At 36.4% G+C, this 27,215-nt stretch overlaps 2 protein-coding genes across 2 annotated transcripts in view; one reads left to right on the plus strand and one right to left on the minus strand.

The window, feature by feature from the left end:
• LOC140160581 (transcription termination factor 2-like) overlaps nt 1-3,367 on the plus strand; it is a 63,227-nt gene extending 59,860 nt beyond the window's left edge. The window contains 4 exon segments of the mRNA XM_072183825.1: nt 21-194; nt 810-1,114; nt 1,937-2,095; nt 2,853-3,367. Of these exon segments, the coding sequence (XP_072039926.1) occupies nt 21-194; nt 810-1,114; nt 1,937-2,095; nt 2,853-2,913 (699 nt within the window). The 3' untranslated portion in view covers nt 2,914-3,367.
• Nucleotides 3,368-17,758: 14,391 nt separating this feature from the next.
• On the minus strand, nt 17,759-26,428 carry LOC140165052 (NLR family CARD domain-containing protein 4-like). Its single transcript, XM_072188471.1, has 6 exons — nt 26,416-26,428; nt 25,375-25,548; nt 24,540-24,758; nt 23,170-23,343; nt 21,685-21,780; nt 17,759-20,578 (listed from the first exon to the last, which is right to left on the minus strand). Exons 1-6 carry the CDS (start codon nt 26,426-26,428, stop codon nt 18,108-18,110), a joined length of 3,147 nt encoding a protein of 1,048 aa, XP_072044572.1. The 3' UTR covers nt 17,759-18,107.
• Nucleotides 26,429-27,215: the final 787 nt, after the last annotated feature.

A 27,215-nucleotide genomic window follows, 5' to 3' on the forward strand; every position in this document is an offset into this window, starting at 1 on the left:
TCATTACTTTTTTCATCCAGGCTGTTGAAGATGAAACATGTGAGTCAGATGGAATTGAATTATCACTAGTAGATCAGATGAATGAGATGGCAATAACAGACAGCGCTGTAGCCCAGGTTAGCGGAGATTCACAAGATGTACGCTCTACTCAAGTCAGACCCTTGTATTCAGATAGAATGTTTGTCAGCAGTAAGGTAAGTTAATCAAATAATGAATTATTATGAACGTAATACATAAAGTATCTTGAGTAATATCAAGATTGTGGGATGTAGATTGAATCAATTCCCAAATCACAACTTTCAGTGCCCAGGTGAGACAAAACTTATGACATGGTTCAAAACTGACAATCTGGCCAAGGTATAGTCTAGAAGGGACCATAGAGTATATTGTTATAAAACAATCATATCTTTTCACGAAGAAGACAACTGTTTTTTATCAAGCAATTAGACCCTGCTGAATATAATATAAATCAAAAACTCAAAATATGACCCTGTATGCCATTGGTTCTAACAACATAATTTCTATGCAATTTCAACATCATACCTTAAACCAGAACCAAATTTGTTACATCTTTGGATTGACTGTCGATGCTTATTATTAATGAACTAATGACTAATTAATAAGAATTAATTCTAAATTTATATTGGTCACTACCAATACATACAAAGATCACAATAAACACCAGTCAGTTAATTGATTTCATAAATAATAAGGATCAACCAAGCATTGATTGTTGATTGAAAGATTGAACTTCTTTGTTTCTATTGCCTTAATAAGAAAGTTCTGCAATTGACATTTGACTATCACAGATTGAACAAGTGCTGCGTTTTCTACGAGACATCCGTGCTAACAGTTCCCCAACTAGGCCAGACAAAACTGTAATTGTATCTCAGTGGACCTCTATGCTTGACATTATGGCTGAACATCTTACCAAAGCTGGCTTCAGGTACTCCACAATCCGTGGCAATGTGCCAGCCAAGAAGAGAGGTGAAATTGTGGAGGATTTCAACTCCAATCCAAGAGGAGCTGAAGTGATGCTGGTGTCATTAAGAGCTGGTGGTGTGGGGCTTAATTTGGTGGGAGGAAATCACTTGTTTCTTCTTGATATGCATTGGTAAGTATTCATATTTTTTAGTTCAGATAAGCAGCAGACTCATTTGATATGCATTGGTAGTAAATAGTTAAGGTAACTAGTGTAAGACAGCAAATATATGTTTATAGTACTTTATACCAATATATTATTAATAGTATTTATGCAGAAATTTTAGATACATGTAATAACACATGTTGCAGTTTAGTAATTTTGCTGATTTTACTCTGCATTTCACAGACTGATTTTTAAAGATACAAAGGATCTATAATATAACCACTGGATTCATATTGAACTTAGAAATATACCTTTGAATCCTTACATAATTATTTGGACATTTGTGTGAGATAGTGTCATAAAATATGGACCATTTTGACAAAGATAAAGAAAGTCATATCCTTTGATGGATTATTATATTATTTTCTTGTTTTGATATTAAGAATGTGTGTGGGGAGGTGTGTGTTTATTTTTCCCACCCACATTGTGTTTTTTCTACACCAAATGAGGCAACTGACTTGGAGTCATCCCCGGCCAGTTGTCACCACTTCCACAGCTTAACCTGCATTCTAAATATGCAAAACATTTTTTACAACTGAGGACATCTAGGGGGTAAGGTAGAAGTCACTTATCAGAAATAAAATTGTGTTTTGTCTGCAGTTGGCCATTATTTGTTCGAAGTTGACACACAGTATTTACAGGTGTGTGGGGTGGGTGTGGTGAGGGAGGTGTTTGCAAACAGTGGGTAACAAAATATTTGCATGTTAGTGTGAGTATGCCAAAAAGATGGCACTCTGCAAAAATGCAGTATTCAATTGTGTATGCTCATCTCATCTTCCTATCCCATAGGAACCCTGCCTTGGAAGATCAAGCCTGTGATCGTGTGTATAGGATGGGACAGAAGAAAGAGGTAGCTATTCACAAGTTTGTATGTAAGGATACTATTGAAGAGAGGATCCTATCACTACAGAAGAAGAAGTCACAACTTGCTAGTGATGTCTTAGCTGGGTAAGTGTGCAAGAAAGAGTAAGCCATTCACAACTTTGTTTGTAAGGATACTATTGAAGAGAGGATCCTATCGCTACAGAAGAAGAAGTCACAACTTGCTAGTAGTGATGTCTTAGCTGGGTAAGTGTGCAAGAAAGAGGTAGCCATTCACAACTTTGTTTGTAAGGATACTATTGAAGAGAGGATCCTATCGCTACAGAAGAAGAAATCACAACTTGCTAGTGATGTATTAGCCGGGTAAGTGTACAACAAAGAGGTAGCTATTCACAAGTTTCTTTGTAAAAGACACTATTGAAGAGAGGATCACTATCACCAAAGAAGAAGTCACAACTAATATTGCACATCTAGATTATTTCACCATACGTTCAGCATTCTTTTATGTAAAGTGGGTGCTTGTGCATTGCATCATATCCACAAGGCCTCAGTACCAAGTACAAGTTTATTTTCACTTTAATTAATAGAGTAATTTGTGATAAGCAGGGACAGGCGATTTGCGTGGGAAAAAATAGCAAATTGCGTGGAACTTTTTTTCAGTGCAAATCATGTATCCCTGTCCATAGGAAAAAAATAGCCAATTGCGCCTAATTGTGCGGAAAAAAGTTCTGCGCAAATCGCCTGTCCCTGGTGATAAGTAAGTTTGCATTGCATTGATAGATTGATCCTTAACAAGGGGATTGGGAATTCCCAGAAACAATTGTGTTGTTCAGAAACTATTTAATATGACTTATTAACAATGTATTTGTTTCCTTTTTTGCAGTGCCAAGAAGAAGAACCAAAAGTTGAGTCTTGCTGATTTACGCTTCCTCTTTGGTGTCTGATGATGGAATCTGGATTACCAATATTTGGTATCTGAGGAAAAACAACCATGTCCAAGATATTTATATACTCTGTAGAAGTTTTTGTAGAAACAAGGCGTTTGAGTTGAGTATCCAGAGATGTAAGACTTCCGGAAATTTCCGGAATTCCGGAAATGGAGCCAAAAAAAAAAAATTCCGGAAATGTAAAAAAAAAAAAAAAAAAATATTTTATTTTATTTTATTTTTTACATTTCCGGGATTGGATGATGATGATAATTTCTGAGACGAATATACCTACAGGGATTGGAAGCGAGCCTATTTGTGTGTACTTTAGATGCTGCTATGTGTGTTCCACCTCTAGCTGTTATGGCATCTATTTGGAATCACCAATCCACTTTATTGGCCTGTAAAGAACTATAGATCATTGTAGGTTGACTAAACTACATCAACAAATCATTTAACATGGCCAAAACATTTTTTTAATTAATCATGCAAAAAAGTGGAAATTTTCTTAAAATCAGCTAAAATTGCCCAAAAATGCTCATTTTATGTCTCAATTCAGAAAAATATGGTGAACTTTTGAGATTTTAAAATGCAAACTCGACCTTGTTTAAATGTGTCTCCAGGTTTTGTTTCAATTTAAAAATCTGTAAAGTATACCACATTTTTCTGAAGTGAGACACAAAAAGGGTCCATTTTTTGCCATAACAGACATGGCTCGCACAAAAGTGCTTGCTTCCGATCCCTGTAGGTATATTCGTCTCAGGATAATTTGTCATAAAAAGAGCAAAAAATTTTTTTGTGAGTGGGGTGAACCCCCGCTAGGGGCTCTGCCCCATGGGCCCCCGTTTCACGTCTCGCCTTCGGCTCGACTGCTCGGCAGCCCGCCTTCGTCTCGGCAGAATTTTCAGGAAGTGGATCACTACCTCACTTACATCTCTGAGTATCCCGAGTTGGCAAACCATTGATGTGTGTGTTGTGAGTGCATCAAATGGTAACTTGATTAGATGATGTATGGTTTATACATAAGATACTTACTATGGATACTTGTTATGTATTTATGATATGAAGAGAGCAGATGCAAACACCCATATATCAATTGTTCTTGATTTGGGATAGGCCTATACATTTATGTAGACAAATATAACTTGTCAAATATATACAACGTAATAAATAATTATTTGTGATCATAGTGTCAAAAATATACATTGGATTTGTAAAAGTACACTGTCAATCAAAGCTAGCATCATAGGGCAGATGTTGGTGGCCTTAACTGCAAAAAGTTTGAAAATGCTGTTCATTGGCGTTTGAATCTGAGCTCTTCATAATGTATCATGTCTTTGTGAGTAGTAGAAACTAATGCCATGTCTTCATTTCATGGGCCATTTAAGATGCCAAGATTTAATGAGCTCACAGTTCTTCAAATTTCATAGTTTATTGTAAGCTATGAAACCAGTGGATTGAAAGAGTTGGTATAAGGCCAAAAAAAAAAGGTTAATCTCAAAGCTTGCGTCTTGGCGTTTGTAAAATCCCACGATTTGACAAAAACAAATGCGGAAATTTTTTTATTTCAAAACAAATTTTTATAGTTTTTCCAGAAAAAATCGGTGAAAATCAGACTTTTTCTCAAAATACCATGAAAAAAGTCGGAATAAAAAAAAAAAAAAAAAAAAAAATCGCATTTCGCATTTGTTTTTAAATTTCTCGTGAGCTTTGAGACAAACCTTTTTTTTTTTGGCCTAAGTAGGCTGACAAAACAGAAAGAATGCCAGTGTGTATTGGTGAAGTGCAGTTATATTTATAAATCTGTTAAATTTTAGAGAGATAGCTTTTAGATAATTATATTGTTTAGGTTTTAAATATGCACCACATTCTTCAAACAGGTCAGTGTTAAACAAGCCAGGGTTTATAGAGTCTGATATTAACAATTTTTTGAATTTGTTATATTCTCTTTAATTATCGCTCACGAGCGTTGCATTTTCCAAAAGAGGATGTTAATTAAAGGTCTTTTTTACAATGGTAATTGGCATGAAAACATTGCTAGTACCATGTGACAGTGCTGAGGTATTCCACAAACACAATAAAGAATTTCTACAAATACTGTGAACACAGTCTATGGGCTATTCAGATGTATTCCGCACCCCCTATGGAAGACACTTCCGAATTTGGGGCTAAATTGACAGCGAATTCACATGTCAGGAAAACCCCATGGAAGACCCTGCCGGTATTGTGGTAATATGGCCAGCCGGAATTCAAGTAAATGTAAATGTCTTCCATAGGGTTCCAGCTGGAATTAGAAAAATTTTTCAGTTTCCAGCCAGAATTCAAGTAAATTGTAAATGTCATTCATAGGTTAATCGAGATGGTGACCATAAATGAAGATCCTGCCGGAATTGGAGCATTTTTGACCATTTTCCAGTCGGAATATTAAGAAATATGAATGTCTTCCATAGGCACATCATGGCCTTTCACAATCGCCACTCTTGTTTTTTTTGTTAATTTTAGCAGCCGGAATTTCACCTAATCTCAGTGTCTTCCATACCCTCCAGCCGGAATCTTTGTTAAAAATGACTGGTGGAATTCTAGACACATCTCAATTCCAGCTGAATTGTATTTTTTTAAATGTCTTCCAGAGGGGGGGGGGGTGCGGAATACATCTGGAATAGCCCTATAACAATGGGTACACACATATATTGTGAAATCGGTGATCGCATGTTGGAAAATACGGGTATTGTAAGTTATTTTCATTATTTATGCAACAGTTTGGTGGAAAAAACGATGGGGCGTTTATTAGAGGGGAGGCTTTAATAAGTTAGAATATGGTAGGTAAACTTTCTTATTTTGGTGAAAAAATTAATCAAATTCTCTAAGACATGTAACTTTGAGTGAAAGTGCAGATATAATTTTTGGGATACTTCTTTATTGTAAACTTTATGTAACCAGTGGACTAAAAGAGATGGCTGACATAAACAGAAAGTATGACAATATATATTTGAGAAGTGTAGTTATATTTATAATCCTGTAAGATTTTAGTTAGATAGCTTATTGTTACAGTATTACAGTAATAACACGTCAGTAACAAATCAGGATATTTATGACCATTATTTGGGAGCACGGTGGCCTAGCGGAACGGGCACTGACTCATGATCGAAAGGTTGCGGGTTCGAGCCCCGGCGACACCATCGTGTTGCGCCCTTGAGTAAGGCACTTTATTTCGATTACTCCTCTCCACCCAGGTGTTTAAATGGGTAACGGCATTCTTAAATGCTGGGAAGGTAACAGACTCGCTGTAGAGGAGGTGTAGCGATCCCCCTATAGCAACATTACATGGAGGAGTCTGGCCCCATCACCAATGAAAGAGAGATGGGCACTCTGATCACTGTTTATACAGGATCGCCTCCTTTACCTTACCTTTATGACCATCCACAAACAAACCCATTGTAATGTCACCATTGTATTCAGAGATATTGACCAATAAAGCTGACATAAATTAATAGAAATTTCAAGAGCAAAATTTGTATTTTGAACACCTATTTCCCAAGCAATTGTGACAAGTGATTTTACACTTTCGTTTTATGAGATTTCCGATGTTTAATAATCTGAGAAACTCAAAATGTCGTCTTTATACTGGGTTTGTCGTGGATGGTCACATTTGCAAAGAAATTACATTTTCTGCAATGCTCTGTTGTGAGAGTGAGAGGCTGTATATTAATCATGAATGTAATAAATAGGACCAAAATAGACCATTGATAAATGAATATACATGGTGCAATGAATCAAAATGAAGGTCCAGATGAACAAACTTAATTATGAATTAAGAGAATTTTTCTTTTGTCAAAACCAGTTTGAAGAAAACTTACTAGTTTTTCTTGCTGACAGTTTCGCCAGTGAGCCACTGACTTTATCAAAGCTTGGTGTTGTTGTGATGATCCAACAGCTGATGACTGGCAGGAAGTTATTTCACTTCCGGTGACGATGTTAGTCTTGTTAGCAGTCTTCAGAAGAGGATCATACATGTGACTTAGGTTGTAGACCCCCTCGTCTCTGTTCATTACTCCTCGCCCTCTTTCTGATCTGGATTGATTCCTTAATCCACCTTGCTTTCCTATCACTCTCTCTCTCTAAGATTTTAGACTCCCCCCAATTGTGACCCATCACATCGAAACACGGCAGTTGTCGTCATAAATGAACTTGTAGATTTCTTTACAAAAAAGGACTGATTTTGAGCTTTAAAATGACACCTCTTTCATTAATATCACATGTAGAATGGCGATTTTATGTGACAAATACAGTTTAAATTTCTTATTATTTTCTTTATTTTTCGGAGCACATTTTCTTTATTATCTTTAAATGTGGATTTCCGACAACTGCCGTGTTTCGATGTGATGGGTCACAATTGATAATATGATTAGCCCTGGCTACGTGATCACTAATGGCTGAGTTCTTGAAATGGCTCTCTGATTCTTTCTTTGATCTGGTGCTAGGGCTAATCATATTTCTCTTTGATCTGGTCTACTTCCCGCCAGTCATCACCTGTTGGATCATCACAACAACACCAAGCTTTGATAAAGTCAGTGGCTCACTGACGAAACTGTCAGCAAGAAAAACTAGTAAGTTTTCTTCAAACTGGTTTTGACAAAAGAAAAACTCTCTTAATTCGTTCATTACCAAACCTGGTGAATATGTTTCAACAAACTTAATTATGGTTATATGATAATCTCAGGCTGGGGATGGGCAGTAATGGTGGTTCCAACTAGGGCTATTCATTTATAATCAAAGACAGGGAGAAAAACAGTTCATGGCTGGTGCTAATCTCCATATGTGATGCAATCAGGCAAAATTTTGAGATATAGGCATACAAAGGAAATATTTCCTTTTGTTTCCTGTTGTTTTGAAAACTCTAAAATTGCTTATATCTTTGGAACTGATTGTTCAATTTCAATGGGGTTTTCTGTAAAATCTAAATATGTAAATGCTTTTGACTATCCTATAAGAAACTGAAAATTTAATATTTCCGAGTTCCGACTGATTTTGCTTGATCGCATCACATATGACCAAAGCAGGGATGTAAGTTTTCAGGCTTTTGCCTGAATTCAGGCTTTTTTGTAATCCAGATTTATGCAATTTTTAGGCCATTTTAGGGCCATTCTGGTCATTTTCACACTGTTTTTCAGGCTTAATCAGGCTTTCTGTCAAGAGTGGACTTTCATCCCTGCAAAAGGGATGTTATGCTTATGACAGACGGTTTCAACTAGGTCAATTCATTAGCCATGCCTTTGAACATACCAAGCAAGTTAGAAATGTATAGTATTCGAAAAAGCACTTGTCAGTGCAAGAAGTGGCTGATGCTTTTAATAATGATTAGAAATATTATCTTGTAGCTTCTGCTGGTGCTATAGCAGTATGTTTTGTATTGTTGCCCGCCCATGTTAAAATGAATAACAAAAGTAAGTAACGTGGTTAGATACTGTGATTTTTCATGGGAGGGCAGAGTTTGATGATAGATGTGTGTCTAGATTAGGTTAACCTTACTCTGCGGAGGTGATCATTTATAGACAAATTGAGGATTTCAGCAGGTTTACCATCGGCCAAGTGTAATGCTGGTTTCATACTTTCTGCCGCTGAGCGGTGTAACGTTTGCCACTGGTCACCGCTAGTGTTTCTGGTGCGACTGCACAGTGAAGTAAAATCATCTTCAAAGCGGCAAGCGGCAGGAAAGTATGAAACCAGCATAAACAGCAATACTAGTCAGATAGTGAACCTGTTGAAACCCTCAATTTGTAACACACATACTCATTGTAAAAGCCTATAGAGCAAAAAATTATGTGTTTATAGACGAATTGTGCAATTTCCTGCACCATTAAATACCATATTTTGGATAATCTCAATACATCACATTGTGCCATTGTATGTATGTTTCGAGAAAATGTGTAATGTTGATAGAAAGCAAACTTACACTTGCACTTGGTAAACTCACCGGAGCACTTTCACAGGGTTAACCGGTGTCTTCAGTGGATGTTATTGCTCTAAAGATTTGTTAATGTTGCTAGTGATGTTGTTGAGACACCTCTGATGACATCACAGATGTAGATGACGTCAAACAAGAAGATATTGTGGCGCCCCTTGGTTCCTGAGGTGTCTCAACAACATCAGTAGTAACAACAAATCTTCAGAGCAATAACATCCGCTGAAGATGCCTGTTGACCAGGTGAAAGCGCTCTGGTGAGTGTACCAAATTTGAGTAGCGTAGAAGTATAATTTTGCTTTCTATTTACGTTTACTGCTACGTATGAATTACATCATTATATGTGAAATGTTGTTTGGGAATATGCTTTTAATCCTGCCAGTTTTTGAAATGTGATCTGAGAAAATGTGTTTACAAATGCAAAGAGTCATGAGAATGAGCTTCCATGAAAAAACTTGAAAGTGGTATAAAATCAGTCAAAATTGCCTTAAACAGGATGAAAATGATATAGATGCATGAGGTTTGTCTTCATAATATTAGGAAGAAATAAATGTATTGTAAATTATGGGTAGTTAGAATAACACAGTCATGTTATATATTATATTCCAAATTTTGATACTGCAATAAAAGGTTTATATTTAAATCATGTTTTATAAAGTATTGAACATAGATAGTTTTGATTCACACTCAATTATTTGTTTGTATTAATTTGCCCCTTGGTGGTCTTTGGAACAGCCCATTTTATGAGCAAGAGATGGTACATAAGGCCATCTTAATTAAATCCTGAGTCTCAAAGCTTGTGAGAAATTGAAAACCTAATGCAGAATGCAAAAGATTTATTTATAATTATTATTATTTTGTGTCGGTACAGGCTTTGGGGCAAGCATTTTGTGCAGAAAGTATCCAATGTCTGTTGCAAATGTTGGAATAGTAGACAAAGTCACTGCTACAAAATAATTCTTCTCTGTATTGAAAACTTCAGAACTTGTTGAAAACTTGAAATCAAATCCGAATTTTGAGTTTTGTTTTCGCCTTTTGTTAGAGGGCTACGCGCGCAATTTTACTAACGCGCACGGCAGCTTTGAGACTCAGGATTTAATTAAGATGGCCTTACATGAGATTAAAACAGGCTTAAAACCAAATCAGAACTGGCTGTCCAAAATTACTGCTTAAGAGTTTTATAAGTTTTATTCTTTCAGAAAATTTTGAAATCCCATGAAAAACAATGATTCTCTGTGATATAGGCCTAATTTTGAAACACGGGATGTAGACACTTCTGGCACAGTGACCATAATTATGTCCATGCTAAAATGGCTGACCAAATCGAAATACCCTTTAGGGGACACATCCAGTTATAGCGCTAAGCCCTTGATATCAAATTGATATCATTGTACATACCTATTGTTATTGGGTGAAGCGTCGGTACACTGTGGGAAATACCCTGTCTTGTATAGCATCATGCTAGGCTCATTCATTGGCTTCCCCTTCTCTACAATCATGATGATGTTCCCATGCTATCACTGCTCATCTTGCCAACTTTGTGACCATTGGGAAAACAGAAGTCTCATGTTTCACAGGTCATTTTTTTAACACCTAAGAAACATGTGTCTTTGTTTTTAATATTTACTTTTAATCCCATTTAATTAATGGATAATGACTGGTCTGTGGATGGGAAAGGTCTTTCTCCTCTAGGATCGAGAATTGTAAAATGTGACATAAATGTAATTATTAGGCAAGGTTGGGTGGGGTATGGATTATCTCTAGTCTGGAAACAACTTGTGTACAGAAGTGGATTTAGTTACGTAGCCCGCTAACAACTTTATTCACCTCAAGTGAACTGAATATGTGACCCGTTCTGACAAAACCAGGAACAAGTCGCATTTTTGACATTTCGTGATTTGAATAAAAATGTCAGCACTAGACAATAAGCTTTAAAATGATACCAAAATTATATACATAGCATCAATACTTTTCAAGATATGTATGGTTTTGTAAATGATTTATGCCAAATTGCTATTCTGAGTAATGGGCTAATTAGTTTCTAGTCCAGTCCATCTAAACAAATTAGTGGTGTCACCCACCACTAATTGCAACAGAATTTTTTTCACTTTTATACATTTTAGAGATGTCCCCTGAACATCATACCAAAAATATACTGAAATATACTTGGTGGAAAGGTAGTTTTTGGCGGGAAAAGGTCATACAGTGGTCAAATTTCAAAATTGCTCGAATCTTATTAAAAACTATACCAAAGCATTCCTCTACTCTTAAGGATTCAGAAAAAGTATAGTTTGTCATATCTGTGATGTATCATTCTCAAGTTATAAGCAAAAGGTCAAAGGTCAAATTTTGGGCTCCACGTGGGTCAACTTGAAAAAATGCTCCGATCTCCTTAAAAATGGTCTCAATGTGTTCGTCCTTTAAAAACACTCCAAAATAAGAATAGTTTGCCATATCTTGGACGTTTCGTTACCTGGGTAGCAGGGTAAAAGAGGTCATTGACCATTGACCTCTATTGACCCCGACCTAGTTTTCGATGTTACGCATTTAATTAAACAACCTAAACAGTGCAAATATTCTTTAAATGAATTATGTTTGCAAGCCGAACAATTTGAGACCATTTTGGTTAAAATCAGACAATTTTTAGTTTTTGACCTCTGTTGAACCCAACATATGACCTTTGACCTTTTCGGTTATAACTCAAGAACCGTACATCACAGATATGGCAAACTACTTTTTCTGAATCCTTATGACTAGAGGAATAATTTGGTATAGTTTTTAAAATGATTGGAGCGATTTTGAAATTTGACCCCTGTATGACCTTTTCCCGCCAAAAACTACCTTTCCACCAAGTATATTTTAGTATACTTTTTGTATGCTGTTCAGGGGACATCTCTGACATTTATAGCAGTGAAAAAAATTCTGTTGCAATTACTGGTGAGTCAAAACCCACTTTGACTGGACTATTCCTGCCCTACACAGGATTGAATTGGGATTATCGTAGTTCAATTGTTAATTATTGATTAAGTCCACTTAGTCTCACAGTCAAATACCATGAAATTCAAATTTCCAAAATTTGATTATTTTTTATGGGAATGTCATCTTTTAAGGCCTATAACTCAAAATCATGCCTGGCAACTTGTTCCGGGTTTTGTTGGAGCTGGTCACATATTACAAAATTTCCAATTAACTCTTGAGTCATTTTTCATTTTTTTTAAAGGCTTGCCTTTGCAATGGCAACACTTGAAGCTTTCCAATGTTTATAATATGTGGATCCTGGGTTCCTCTACAGGAAGTCAGTGTGACCGAAATTCCTTCCCACAATACAACATATGCATGCGTATTGTATAACAAGAGATAGATTTACCTCCGAGCTGTATCTATTATGCAATATGCTAATACCTTGCGGGAAGGAATTTTGGTCAAACTGACTTCTGGTAGAGAAACCCAGGATCCACACATTTGATGCTAACAGACAACTTGCTCAATCACACCTTGTTATACAAATTATCACCACATTATTTGTTATATTGTTTGTCATAATCAACATTTGAACAAAGGTGCACAGAAAGAGGAATGATAGTAGATAGATATATAGCTGGTGCAATGACCTGAGAACCTACATGGGAACTATGTGGACAAGATGAGCAAGGGACAGAAAAACTATGTGGACAAGATGAGCAAGGGACAGAAAAACTATGTGGACAAGATGAGCAAGGGACAGAAAAACTATGTGGACAAGATGAGCAAGGGACAGAAAAACTATGTGGACAAGATGAGCAAGGGACAGAAAAACTATGTGGACAAGATGAGCAAGGGACAGGAATAATAGTAGACAAATATGAAGATGGTGCAATGACCTGAGAACCTACATGGGAACTATGTGGACAAGATGAGCAAGGGACAGAAAAACTTGGAAAGAGGGATAATAGTAGACAAATATGAAGATGGTGCAGTGACCTTAGAACCTACATGGGAACTATGTGGACAAGACAAGCTAGGGACAGAAAAACTTGGCAGAGACATGAAGAGGTCTACATCCAAAAATGGTAGAACACACAGCTTGGTGAGGTGTGGTACAAATTACAAATTGAAGTACATTGGGGTTATATTATAAAACACAACACAAAAAGAAAGTCCGCACTTATGTAACCCGTCCTACACCAAAACCTGATCTTGTTATGACAATTTGATAAGATTGTGTGCAGAATGTTGTTAGCTCTAATTTGATACCAAATTTGCTATCAAACACTCAAATTTGCAAGAATTGATAGTCAGTGTATGAAGTTTGGTGCATTTGTTAAAGTTGTAAATTAATGAAGGAACATGCAGACCTGTAGAGGTGCAGAGTACGACCATTGGCATAGCCTGATACAACCAATAGGTCATATCGATCACATCATGCCCTAGTATTCATCAGTAAAGCATTGTAACAATCCATGTAAATTAACAATTGAATAAATCAGGCACTTATGATAGTTGACAGGGCAAGCAAACTAGACCATGATTAGCAATTTTGACCGTGTGCATCATTTTGATTTGCAACTTTTTTTTAAATGCACCAAATTTCATATACTGGTATCAATCTGAGACAATTTAGAGTGTTTGGTTGCAAATTTGGTAGCAAATTGTAGCTAACAAGATTCTGCATATGACTTGATCAATTAAATTGTCATAACAAGATTTTGGTGTAGGACTGGTTACTTAAGTGCAGACATTCTTTATGTGTAGTGTTTATTTTGTTGGCTTTCAAAGTAATTTGGTTATAAAGCTCCCGAGTCTGAAGGTTCGCTAGTCCGAACACGCAAGTTACCATCTGCTAGTCCGAATTCTGAAAAAGGTTCGCTTGTCCGAATAATAAGGTTCTCTAGTCCGAATATAGAATAAGGCTCGCTAACCCTAAACCCTAACACTAAACCTTATTCTATATTTGGACTAGAGAACCTTCAGATTAGCGAACTTAAGTTGGTTTACGGACCAGCAACTCTTCGGACTAGAGAACCTATGGACTAGCGACCCTTTGGACTAGAGAGAAGTCACGACTGCATGCATGAATGTAAGACACAAATCATATACACTAATGTGTCATTTTTTTAATGTGTAATTATTTTGGGACCCATGTCATGTCAAAATGGGGTTCCTGTACCTAAAATTGCACCAAACCTGCTTGTACAACTTTGGAATTGTTTACTGTGGTGAGGAAATCTCATTGTTTTATGTGGATCAGGTCAAGTAATGAAACTGAGCATTTGTAGATGTATTTCTTTGGTAATCCAAATAATTGTATTTTTTATTTTATTGTATGTAGGAAAGCATTATACTTTTGAAGATGGGCACCAAGGAAAAAAGGGAGGATCAAAGGCATGCCTTTCCATGTCTTTGTTGTATACTCCTGTAATACTTTTATGGCAATCCGTTAAAACTCCCTCGGTTCATTTTCTTTCTCATAGGAAGGCCTTATTGTATGACTGACACCAAGAAGGAAGCAGCAAAGGAAACAGTTTTTATATCTGCGATGCTGCACCTGATCGGTGCAAATTTATTAAACCAACTCGGTAAGTAAACAGATTCACATTGTTACAAGTGAACTTCCAAAATTTATAAAAAGATTGTTCATAAAACAAAATTGTACATTTAACACTGAGCAGTGGGGCAAGATTTCCCAACAGGGAGGTCAGCTGCCTCATGGCATATGCCACTGGTGTAATCCATTGCCAATATAATATCACCATTCACCAATGATATATGGGTGGAGGGGGCTAGCTACCCAGATGATGTAGAGGATGAACCCACAGAAGCAGATCAAGGAGAATCAAGACTTCACAAGTGTTAAGGCATGGATGGAAATTTGGGGGTATTAACATATTACTCAGAATGGATTTGGAAATTGGCTCCTGATGAACATCATTTTTCAGACTTGAAATAATTTGATAATATGCTTCATATATATATTCAGAATATAATCATAATGCTCGCTGTAGTAACACACTGAGTGCGACAGGTGCATATTAAGGTGTGACATGGAATTTTTTTTTTGGCTTGAATATCCGAAATTCTCCTCCATGGCTTACAGGGGGATAGAGTCCAGATTCTCCTTTATCTAATTCTGTGAGAAAAACAGACAAAAATAAGTGTTGAACTCCAAGCTTTATATACATCCAGTACAACTATAAAGAAAAGGTAAATAAGTTCTTAGTACTGTATTACATGTAAAAGTGCCCTGGTTGTTTAAGTAAAGTCATGTAATGCACTTAATAATTTTGTAAGTCAAATTGGACATTTTTCATGCAAAACAATGTTGTAGTTCAAGAAAGAGAACATACAACCATAGAACCATAGAAATAAACACCTGAATATACTGTGCAAAATTAGAAAGGTAAAAATGTGTTTCTTTTTCAGCTGATGTTAATTTGCCTGCATGGGTCAATCTTTATTGACTTACATTAATCTTTTTACATAAATGGCTACGGTAAAAAAAATGCACTTAAGGGGGTACTACACTCCTGTGGTAAATTTGTGACTATTTTTGCATTTTATCTCAAAAAATAATAACACACTGGTAACAAAAGTTATGTATATTATTGGGGCAAGGAATCCAATTACTACACTGAAATTTCAGTGACTCAAGACAAGTGGTTCAGTATATATGATAGGAAATGTGGTACATTCTAGCGGTACCTCTTTTTTTTCACATGTTTTTTTCAATATTTCGAAAAAAGAGACAAATTTCAAAAAAAAAAAAAAAACTTCCCTAAGTTCATGTCTCTTCTTCATGAAAAGCTAACTGAATTTTTTTTTTACTCTGAATGGATTTTTTTTCTAAGTTGTCACAAAAAAATTGGGGTAAAAAAGTGAATTTTTGTGATTTTTTCAAAAACTCGAGATTTTTGAACAAATCTGGCGTCACTCATGGGATTCCTTGACTCATTTCCTTTCCAAAATGTATAGTTTTATATACTTTTGACATACAATTCAGAAATAACGATGCTCGAAAAGGTCCATGTTCTCTCCCATTACACTGGCCTTAAGGAGAATAATACAAGAAACTGTTGATTCTTGGATATGAATCCATGAGGCGTAGCCAAGTGGACTTGTGACAAGAGTCAACCATTTCAAGTGTATTCTCTGACTTCAACCATTACTTAAAGTTGGTCTGAACCCTGGAATTATGGAAACTTTTGGGCCTCATAACTGCTAAATTGTTGGTGTAAAGTCATATAGAGGAAAGAGATAAACAGAGAAAGTACCACCAGTCAAAGTCCCTGTGTATTGTATGATGTAAGTTCTCGCATAATCATGAGGGCGATTGTTCGATCGTGCCGTGTCTAACAATCACGCCAGCGCTGCGTGCCTTCGCGTATACGTGATAGAGCGTTGCGTGCTTTCGCAATTACGCGATAGACCATGAAAATAAGCAGTAATTACGTAGCAGTCACGCCTGTCGCATTTCACGGAACAATCAGCCCTCATTATCGGATGAGGCGGAGACTTTGACTGGTGGTACGCGCTCTGTAGTACTCTGTGTGTAAAGTATATAAAAAGTATACATATTTAGAATGGCAAAGACTTGGTAAGTTCATCTATTCATTTTTGGCCCAAAATCCCCCAAAACAGTTTTTTGGCCCACTTTTTTTTTTTTGTACAACGTAAAAAAAATTTTTTTATTTTTTATTAATTTTAAAAACTAGATAAAAATATGTAGGAGTCTTTTTTTAAATTTTTTTATTCACCACAAAAATATTTGAAATTTGGGCAAAAATCAGGCTTTTTTTGAAAATTCAGCATTTGTTGAGAATTTTTGGTGCAAATTTCTCAAAGGTGAAAAAACAGCTCCTAGATATTTTTATTTAGTTTTTAAAAATTAATAAAAAAAAAATTTCGGCCCAAGAATTTTTTTTTTACGCTGTACGAAAAAAAAGTGGGCCAAAAAAACGTTTTTTGGGATTTTGGGCCAAAAATGAGCATTTTGGCCCAAATTTGACCTCACAGATGAACTTCTCATTATCAAGTCTTTGCCATTCTAAATATGTATACTTTTATATACTTTAGACCAACAATTTAGCAGTTATGAGGCCTGAAAGTTTCCATAATTACAGGGTTCAGACCAACCTTAATAATACTAACATTAAACCTATTATTACTCTTTTATTTACATACAACAATCTGCGAATGTTAGGATTGAATTAAAATGTTTGTTACACAAATTGTTCAAATGTGGAGTGCCCAAAGGATCAATCCTGGGCCCATTGGTATTTCTTTTATGTAAATTACATCATAAATACATTTTTCAATTCTTGAATTTGTATTGTTTGCGGATGATGCCACCATCACCCATTCACATACAGATGTTTTGACTAATAGTCTGGTACCCAGCTATTGTTCCCATGCACCCAGATGATGTATTTTTCGAACCTATTTCTTCGTAGTCCTTAAAGTCCCTAGTACACAAATTTTGTTATTCCCAATACAAAATATTGTCCCATGGGTGGGGGAAAGGTCATTAAACTTTACATGGGGGTCAAATTTCAAACTTCATCAAATTGTGTCAAAAACATTACTAAAGTTTGTTCGGTTATATAAGGCGGAAAAAATAAGACTCATAACACTGTATATTGATATAGAATGGTATGCACACAGTTGGGCACAATGCTTACGCTTATGTGATTTTAATTGACGCACGCAGTAACAAAAGCCGAATAATTTTCGCCTTATATAAACCGAACAAACTTTAATGTATTCCTCTAGTCATAGGATGTACTGTTCTTGAGTTATTACCAAAAAGGTCAAAGGTCAGGCATTGACCTCTAAAGGGTCAAATTTTTAAACTTGATCTTGCTGAAAATGGTGCCAAAATTTTTGTTTTGATAAATGGTGGTAAATAATGCAATTAGTTAACAACATGTGAGGATGTTTCATTTCCTATGTACACATCAAAACATGTCAAGTTCAATGGGTTTCTATGGTCATTGACCTATTTTGATGCAATATCTAGGTTATGAAACATCCTACATATTATGGGCTTTCAAACAACCAGGGTTGTAGCTATGCTGGGCGTTGGCGGGCGGACCCGCCCGGCACTCTTAATTTCCACCTGGCACTCAAGTTAATTTTGAGCCCAAATACCCGGCACTCCAGTCTCAAATGTTTCAAAATCAATAAACAATCAGTATAAAAATTAGCAATTCTTATCAAAATTTCAATTTTTTTTACCATTTCATAGAAATTTCACCCGGCACTAAAATTTGCCTAGCTATAACCCTGCAAGCAACTGTTGGCTCATAACATCATCTTCCACAGGAAGACCTTCAAGTGCTGCCTTCCCTATTTGGCTGAAGGAGTTTATGTCAAGTATAAGTTTGAGGAGTGGTGACTTCATTTCTTTGAGACCCCTAGCTAAAACGCACACAGTCTCATCATTCAAACCTGTTCCTAACAAAGACAGTTCCTCTAAGCTTGGAATCTGTTGAAGACATTCAACAAGAGATTTCACAGATGATAGAGAAAACCTATTGCAAGATAGATCTAGGAGTTTCAATTTCTGTGCTCTATTGAGGAAGGTAAACAATTCTTTCAGGTGTCGCTCACTCAATAAGCATATACGAAGATTTAACCTCAGCAGTTGCGATACTACTGGCTTCAGGTACTTAACAGCACCACATATTTGATAGTGTACTATGTTTAAAGATTCAAGCTTCCTTAGATTAGGTATAACCTTGATTACATCTTTGATTGCTGTCAATTGACGTTGTGGAATTTGTGGAAGTGGACCATACAGGGATAAATATGTAAGGGAAGTACAAGTTGTTAAATAATTTGCATTGACTTTGTTATCAAATTGAAATCCACTTAAAAACAGTTCATTCAAGTTTATTTGCTTGTTTTTAGTAAGTATATCTAATAGGTATGTGATGTCATATCTAATTAATGCATTGAAATTTTGAAGTGTTAAATCTTTCAGTTTTGTCAGCTTGTTTATAGCAAAATATAGTTCATTGAGCTGTGATGGAGTATTGCTTAAACCTAGATGAATAGCTAATCTAACTAAATTTGGCAATGCATTTAAGAGAGATGGAATCCATTGCTTATATTCCATTTTAATTTGGAAATAAGCTAGTCTGGTTAAGATAAATCCCTCATGTCTCTTTGCTGATTCTGTCAATTTCAAGAGGTAAAGCACATATGGTATATCTGTGGATGAAATGGATAGCCCTATATTGGTGCTTTCACATGAGAAAAGGGATACTAGCTCAGCATAGGTCAATTGACTCTCAAATATATGACTTAGGTGACTAGAAATGTCAAGAAATGACTCATGTGATGAAATTTTGTGTTCCTTTGAAAGGCTTAATGTTAATTTCAGGAGAATATATGGAAGATGGGGTTGAAAACCACAACAAAAGTCGAGGACATATGTAGAGTAAAAATGAATAAATCCATTTTGGTCAATTCCATACAGCTTTTTCAAACATATGTCAAAATCTGTCCTACTTGAATCAAATAATTTTGCCAGATACATTCCTGCACATAAGTCCTGGAATGACTTGTGCAGAAATATCACCAATGCTTTCACTTTGCATTTTGATCTCAATCTCTCTCTGGTTATTATACCAACTTGACATCCTAAGTTGCACACTTTACTTCCAAAATCTTTCTCACTAAATACAACTTGCTCATTTCCGTGGTATATCCCATTCAAAACTATCTTCCCCAATGTGTACACCAGTGATTTCATTTCATCTGTCATCTCCTCGTCATCTGAATCTGATTCTTCATCTGAGGGAAAATTTTGACTTTCCTTGCTCTTATATCTCTTCCACATATGATTGAGAGTATTCTTGTAGAGTTGTGTTTTTGTGCTTGGTAAGCTACACTGGTCTTCCCATAATAAACAAATCATGAGAAGCAAGACTGGTATAGCGGCTAAAGCCAAGATATGGGGCTCATCTTGTAGCTTTTGAATCAGGCTATTATTTTTGTCTGTATCCTCTCTAAAAAATTTGTCTATGTATTTTAAAATATTTTCTAATGAGAATCCTCTGAGTTTGACTTGTGTGTAGTGTCTGAGATGCTCTCCTAAATCACCTATTCTATGCGGTCTTGTTGTGAGGATAACACAACAGCTGCGGAGCTTTCTATTGTGTAGGATCTTTGTGATTTCATTTGACCTAGCTTTGAGTATACCAGAACTGTCTTCATCCATACCATCTATCAAGAGCAGAACATCCGTGGCATTAGATGTAATATATGACTTGAGACCCTCTTTAGAAACTTGGCTATCTTCTGGTAGAATTAGTTGGAATATAAGGTCTACCAGATTGTCATTGCTGTCTTGTATTTCATGTAGGCTTATCAAGAATACCAAAGTGAACTTGGAAAGGGGAGACTGGGAGTCGTCTTTCAAACCTGCCCATTTATAGGCTATATTGGCAGCCATAGTACTCTTGCCACTTCCTGCATCCCCCATGACTAGGACCCTGTTTACCCTTTGACCTTGATCTGTTTTCAAAGATACTAGATCTTCATTACTCTCTAACTTCACCACCTCTTCACCTGATGATCTAAACGATTGTTGTTTTACAAGCTCTAGATCTACAAAGATGTTGTCCATGTCTTCCACTGCATCTGGTACCCATGGTAGGAGATTGACTTTACCCTTTTCACTCAAGTAGAATTCCTTCAGTTCCTCTTGGCATTCCTGTAGGTTAAACTTCTCTGTGTTTGCTGTAAAGAGAAAGGTAAGAATTAGACTTGATCAATTGTTAACATAGATTATAAAGGTGATTTTAAATTTGAACATATGTAAGGGATGCTAGGGAACCAACAGACCATAGAACACTCCCATTGTGGCCTGTACACCATCGGTGATAATAAAAACATGTGAAAAGGGTAGTTTTTCGTGGGTAGGCACGATACGCGCGTATCGTGTTTAGGGTGTCAAAAACATGAAAAATTGCAACAAAAAAAAGGGTATCAAAATTGCAATGTGCTAATATGCGGAAAGGGTATGTAAATTGGACAGATGGAGTGATAAATATGAAAAGGGAAATGATCTTCAAAAAGCATGGTGGTTTTACGAAAATATCGCGTAATTTCCGTTCGGCTCATTCGGTGTGCACCCGGCCAATTGATTGAAGTTCATGAATTTAGCCGTAGGACCTGTGAGCCAATCCTTCTTTAGGGTATGAAATATGATGCAAGGAATAAAATCCCTGTTTTGGGTGTGAAAACTGGTGTGTGTTACCCGTTTAGGGAATCGTTTTAGCCAAGGGTTAAATCCTTGTTTAGGGTGCTTTTCAAAAGTTGATTATCGCGGATGGTGTACAAGCCACAATGGGAGTGACCCCCATGGGTCTATTAGAGCAGGGATTGTTTACCTTTTTAGAGCAAAGTGTCATCGTCAAAGACTGGTGGGAGGACACTTGTGAAATACATATCTGACCAATGCATCTATCAGCTACTATCTGTGCTAAAATAAGGTTCACCCTTATTTTCATGTGGGAACCAGTGGACCAAATCACTTAAACATTGTTAAAGTAAAGCTGTCCTCAAAATGGTGATACGTGTTTTGTGACTTGGTTAATTTTGAATCGTAATTAATCATGAAATAATGTCGAAGGAAAGCTATCCTAAGCGATATAAAAGGTTAAAATCCAAGAGGCTCTAAAGCAAGCCCATGAATCCCACCTGTTAGTCAATCCCTCTGCTCTCATTCTAGTGGTACGTACTTTAAAATTATCTATATTTTAAAGTGGCACTTTTAGGAATTTAGTTGAGGACCTCTGTGGATAATATCCCATCATTTGAAGCATTTTTCTTCATGATATTACCTTGTGCACTTCTTGATTGAACTTTGCGAGTTCCTCCACTTGTGTCAGTCTGTTCTTCTAAGTTTGTTTGGCCTCCACTACTATTATTCTGAGTATCTAGGTTTGGAAATAAAATATAGGAATATTTGTAGTTTTTAGTATCTATTATTGCATCATAGAGGATAGATCCAATATTTTGGATATGGGCATAACTGGTATCCAATACAATGAAAAAATATTTACTGTTGTGAATCTTCATGGTATTTTAAAATTAGTGAACCCATTGCAAACTTATGCCACTTCAAGTGTACTGTGTGTACCTATCCACCGGCGTGTCCAGGATCTTTTCCTGCGGGGGCTAAGCCCCTTTTTCAGATTTATGCGGGGGGCTTTATGGCTAAAATCGCCAAAAAACGGCTGATTTTACATGATTTTTAACAAAGTGCGGGGGGGCTTCAGCACCCAAAGCTCCCCCCCTGGACACGCTACTGCTATCACAATCAAACTTCTTACCAAGTTAAAATTATGCAAATTTCCTAGCACTGCCCCACGCACCCACTGCATGACATCACGTGCACAGAACTGACGAATCGTGTGCGTAGGCTCGGTGAAATTTTTGTAAAATTTGGTAAAAAACAGCTCGTGCATATTGTCCGTCTCCGTTGAAAAACTGCAACCTCCGCAGTAAAATCCATCATGTCCACTTGAAATAAGCTTCCAGCCAAGTCAGAAAAAATATTCCATGTCCAACAAAAAATTATAACCAAAATTACAGATAAATGAAATTTGAGTATCTTCAGTCATCAAAATTTTTGCTCGTTTGACGCCAGAAAAGTCAATTTTCAAAGCGGCAATATTTTCCGAGCGGAACCATTGATTTTCATTCTGTTTTCGCCATAGCCGATCGAGCAGCCATCTTGAATACAAAATCACTGAATATGCATATGTCTGAGCCCAGTAAGGTCAAAAATTCATTCATAAAACCATGTCGGGTCAATTGCAATGATTCTGATCGGCCGAATAAGACCACGTGCTTGTGACGTGTTGGGTTCATGAATATTTAATGAGCAGCTTGCTCCTGCCTGACATGGTAAATAAAGATAACGGGGATCGCCAAAAGTCCGATGCTATGCACTTTGCATGCTTAGTGGTGCCTGGCGTGCTAACTGGCTCCTTTAATTCTAACTTCGTACAGCGTGAATGGGGGTAGTTCGTTCGTGCCTATTGAATACATTATACAACCATGTATGTACTGCATCTGCATCACGCTATATGCTGCTAGTGAGCATGGTGAGGCCAACATGCACTATCCAACCACCACTTTCCAGCCACTTTTAAGTGGTTGTAAACTGGTTAATGGTTGAACTTCAGATAGGGAGGTTCACACAAAATTTACTTGGGTGACTGGAATGTCTGGAAAAGGACAACATCCTTTTCCTATCTCAAAGAAAAATCTCTCTGAACTTTTACATCAGTAATAAAGATCATTTCAGTACATTTACTTACTCTGTTGTTGTGCATTTCTCAAAGCAGCAACTAACTCTGATTTTTCCAAGCATCCAGTAATGTCAACCTGTAGCTCTGATGCCAGTCCTTTTAACTCTTTTATAGACATCTTGTCTGTGATAGGTACGGTTTTAACTGCAGAACCACTATGTTGTTGAGCTGCAGCATTATCACCTTGCAGAAAAGAATTATTGAATTAATGTGAGGTTAAGGGATGTGGAATGAGCGTTTCGACAGTATTTTTTGTGGGACATGGGAGCACATCAGACATATCGAATTGTATTCTGAATACGAAGAATGTCTTTCTGATATCAAATAAATTTGAAATTCACGATATAATACAAATTTTATGACAAATTATTAATATTTTTCACATTTTTGATATATAACAGTCCTCGAAGAAAATTTTATAAAACTAATAACATATTCTTAAAGTGTATGTAGCTGGGAGGAAAAGCCGACGATCAATTGAAAATTTTGACCTTTCATATTGAAGATATGGATTTTTTTTCCCCAAAAGACCTAATTTTTTTTTTTGGTGTTTTGGGAAAAAATCCATATCTTCAATCTGAAAGGTCAAAATTTTCAATTGATCGCCTGCTTTTCATCCCACCTATACACTTTAAGTATAAATCATCAGATTTATAAAGTTTACTTGAGTACTGTTAAATATCAAAAATATCAATTTTAATCATTTGCCATAAAATTACATTGCGAATTTCAAAAAATCAAAGTTATTTGATATCAGAAGGACATTCTTCGTATTCAGAATGCAATTTGATATGTCTGATGAGCTCTAATGTCCCACAATAAATACTGTCCAAACGTAATTAGTAAGTAATTACATAATTATGGTGTTTAGTGGAATGGAATGTGCTTGTAATAACCCTCATTTTCAGCCTGAACCTAGCACCCAATGAACCTTTTTTCAAAAGGGCTGATGTAACATTGAAGGCAGTGTGCCCTTGTTATCCCCATTGTTACCCCCTGATTATCCCCAAATTGCCTAAATGATCCAGGAGTTGGTCTCAGGTGCAAATTGAAGCCTAGTCCTTGAGAAATGTGTCCTGGTTGGAGAGGAAACAATATCCAAAAGGGCTGATGTAACATTGAAGGCAGTGTGCCCCTACCATTACCTCCTTAGTTACCACCTGATTACTTCAAACTTGTAACTTAATGACCCAGGAGCACCAGCCTGGTTGATTAAAGGAGCAAAAGCCAAGTAATTGAGAAATGTGTCCTGGTTAGAGAGGAAACAATATCCAAAAGGGCTGATGTAACATTGAAGGCAGTGTGCCCCTAGGTTACCCATTGTGATTTTTCTACCATTTTGTTACAACATTATGTTAAAAATTCTTTATATGTCTCACCTGCTTTAAGTTCTGTCATTCTATCTTTCAATTCAAATAGTTGTTCTTCCATCCTTTTTGTTGACTCTGATATACTTCTGACATCTTTCTGAGTTTCTTTTGTTGCGTCTGATACAACTTGAATCTTGTCAGTGTTCGTCTTAATCTCATCTACACCAGCTTGAATCTGTTGTGTTGATTCGTCAATCTGGTCCACTTTGGTTGACATGCTCTGTTGATCTGAATTTGAAGATGTATGAGTAGATTAGCACATGATAGGAAACAAAAGGTCCTCAAACTTGTCAGATATGGAAACCATAAATGCTGGATGCAAGACAGTTTCCCTCTTTTTATTAACAATTTTAAAAATCACATGACAAGCAATGAGGCAAGGTTTGTGTCAAATATTAGGTAGTGTAATGTTACCTTTTGCAACTAATTGGACACCCAAAAATGGACAGTGAAATATGATTTTAGATGGCTTGTTTGTTGCTGGACAGTGCATCTTTTATTGTTTGAATTGTTTTTGTACATTGTACATTTTCTTTTCACAAAAAAGTCTTAAATTCTCACAAAAAATAAAGGCTCTGAATTCTGCCTCAGAAGATAATCAAATTCTATTATTATATAATATGATGCTTTTAGCTACACCACAAAATTTTTGATACTGTATAATATTTCATATTATATAATAATAGTAATATTCGATGGCTTATTTTTGTGGGATACAAGAAATTTGTTATGAAAATACCGACCGAGCCAAGTTCAGCATTATGTGATATATTCCCGTATCACACTCAAAGCCATCCAATGTTAATATTGTTAGGGTGTACTTCTTTCAATCCAATCAACTTACTCTTTTGTTGTGCATTTCTCAAAACAGCCACTAAATCTGACTTTTCCAAGCATTCGGTAATGTCAACCTGCCACTCTGAGGCCAGTCTTTTCAACTCCTTTATAGGCATCTTGTCAGAGATAGGTATAGTTTTGTCTTTGGAACACCTATTTTGTTGAGCTGTACCATTATTACCTTTGAGAAAAGTTGTTTATAAAAGGTGAGTTTTATAATAGCAGGGGGAAGGGGGCATTCCTCCCCAAAAAATATTTTTTTCTTGCTAGTTGGGGGAATGCTACGCTAACACACACCTGACCCCACCGTGAAACTACTTCCTCACCAATTACCATCACATGACCAAACCGTCAGTCAAGTCTCTGGGCAGTCTGATAAAGACCCGGTGAACGGGTCGCAATGTTAAATCATTGGCGAGTCCAGAATTTGATACTATTATTTTCTATTTTATACTACTGGATGACTCGAAACATTCATAATCAAGCATTGATATAGTGTACTTTTTGTTAACAGTTACTGTTGCTAAGATTGTACCATATTTAGGGGGTGTGAGATACAAGTGGGTCATGGATTTAATCCTGACAATTTTGGGTTGTCAAATAAAAAATCTTGAAATTTTGGACCAAAAAACCTCATGAAACGTTAACATGTTGCACCAACATTAAACATGGTGCGCCAATGAGATCCCGATTTATTTTCCCCAATTTTGTTATAAGACCAACTGAAGATTTCAAAATCTATTTTACTTTCATTGGGATAATGTTGGCGCACTATTTCCCATTCACTGTGAATGTGTTAATTGTTTCATGAGGTTTTTTGGTCCAAATTTCAAGAATTTTTTTAACAAAACCGAAATTGTCAAGATGCTATAAATTTGACTACAGTATCTTGAAATAACATGCTATCAACCTTTTTTTTTATTAAAAAAAATCCATGACCCACCTGTATCACCACATGGTACACTCTTAGCGACAAAGACTGATTAAGAATATGCATTTATTTTCTATTTCTACCACAATGCCGACATTTATTTATGATATATCTCACCTGCTTTTGTCATTCTATCTTTGATGTCAGATAGTTGGTCTTCCAGCCTTTTGTTGACTCTGATATACTTCTGACATCTTTCCAAGTTTCTTGCGTCACATCTGACACAACTTCAATCTTTTCAGTGTTCCTCTTTATCTCATCTACACCTGCTTGCACCTGCTGTGTTGATTCGTCAATCTGGTCCACTTTGGTTGACATCCCCTTTATTTCGGTGACTATACTTTGCATTTCTTGTCTGATGAGGCCCTCCAAATCATGTTTCAGTTTTGGTGTCATTGGAGTAGATTGAATCTGAAAATATTCATTCAAGTTTTAAAATGTTTATCAATGGAAACAGTTATTCAAGTTTAGGATTCAAGCTTGGGAGCATGTGTGGCCGAGTGGATAAGGCGCCCGACTCATAATCCATAGGTTGCGAGTTTGAGCCCGCTCGTGCCAGCGTGTTGTGTCCTTGGGCAAGGCACTTTATCCTCATTGCCTACTGGGGGATGGGGTTGGGTTGGATTGGATGTTTGTAGTTGTTTGTTTCAATGTTGCAATATTGGCGCTGATTTAGCTGCTGCCTGCAAAATTGCATTGTGTCTGTTTAGGTGTGATATTTTATGTACAATTCTAGCAATTTGACCTGTGGGTCACCATTAGAGTTTGAAATAAAACCTTCCTTTTAAATATGACACAAGCCAGTTTTGAGCAATTATTTTCAAAGTAATTTTCAAATTTTCACTACAAATGGAATGTCCCCCTATACCATGCTCTCTTGTACCTGTTGATGCCATGGCAATGAGCACCAAAGTAGA

This window comes from Amphiura filiformis, chromosome 1, assembly GCF_039555335.1.
Source record: "Amphiura filiformis chromosome 1, Afil_fr2py, whole genome shotgun sequence".
Lineage (NCBI taxonomy): Eukaryota > Metazoa > Echinodermata > Ophiuroidea > Amphilepidida > Amphiuridae > Amphiura > Amphiura filiformis.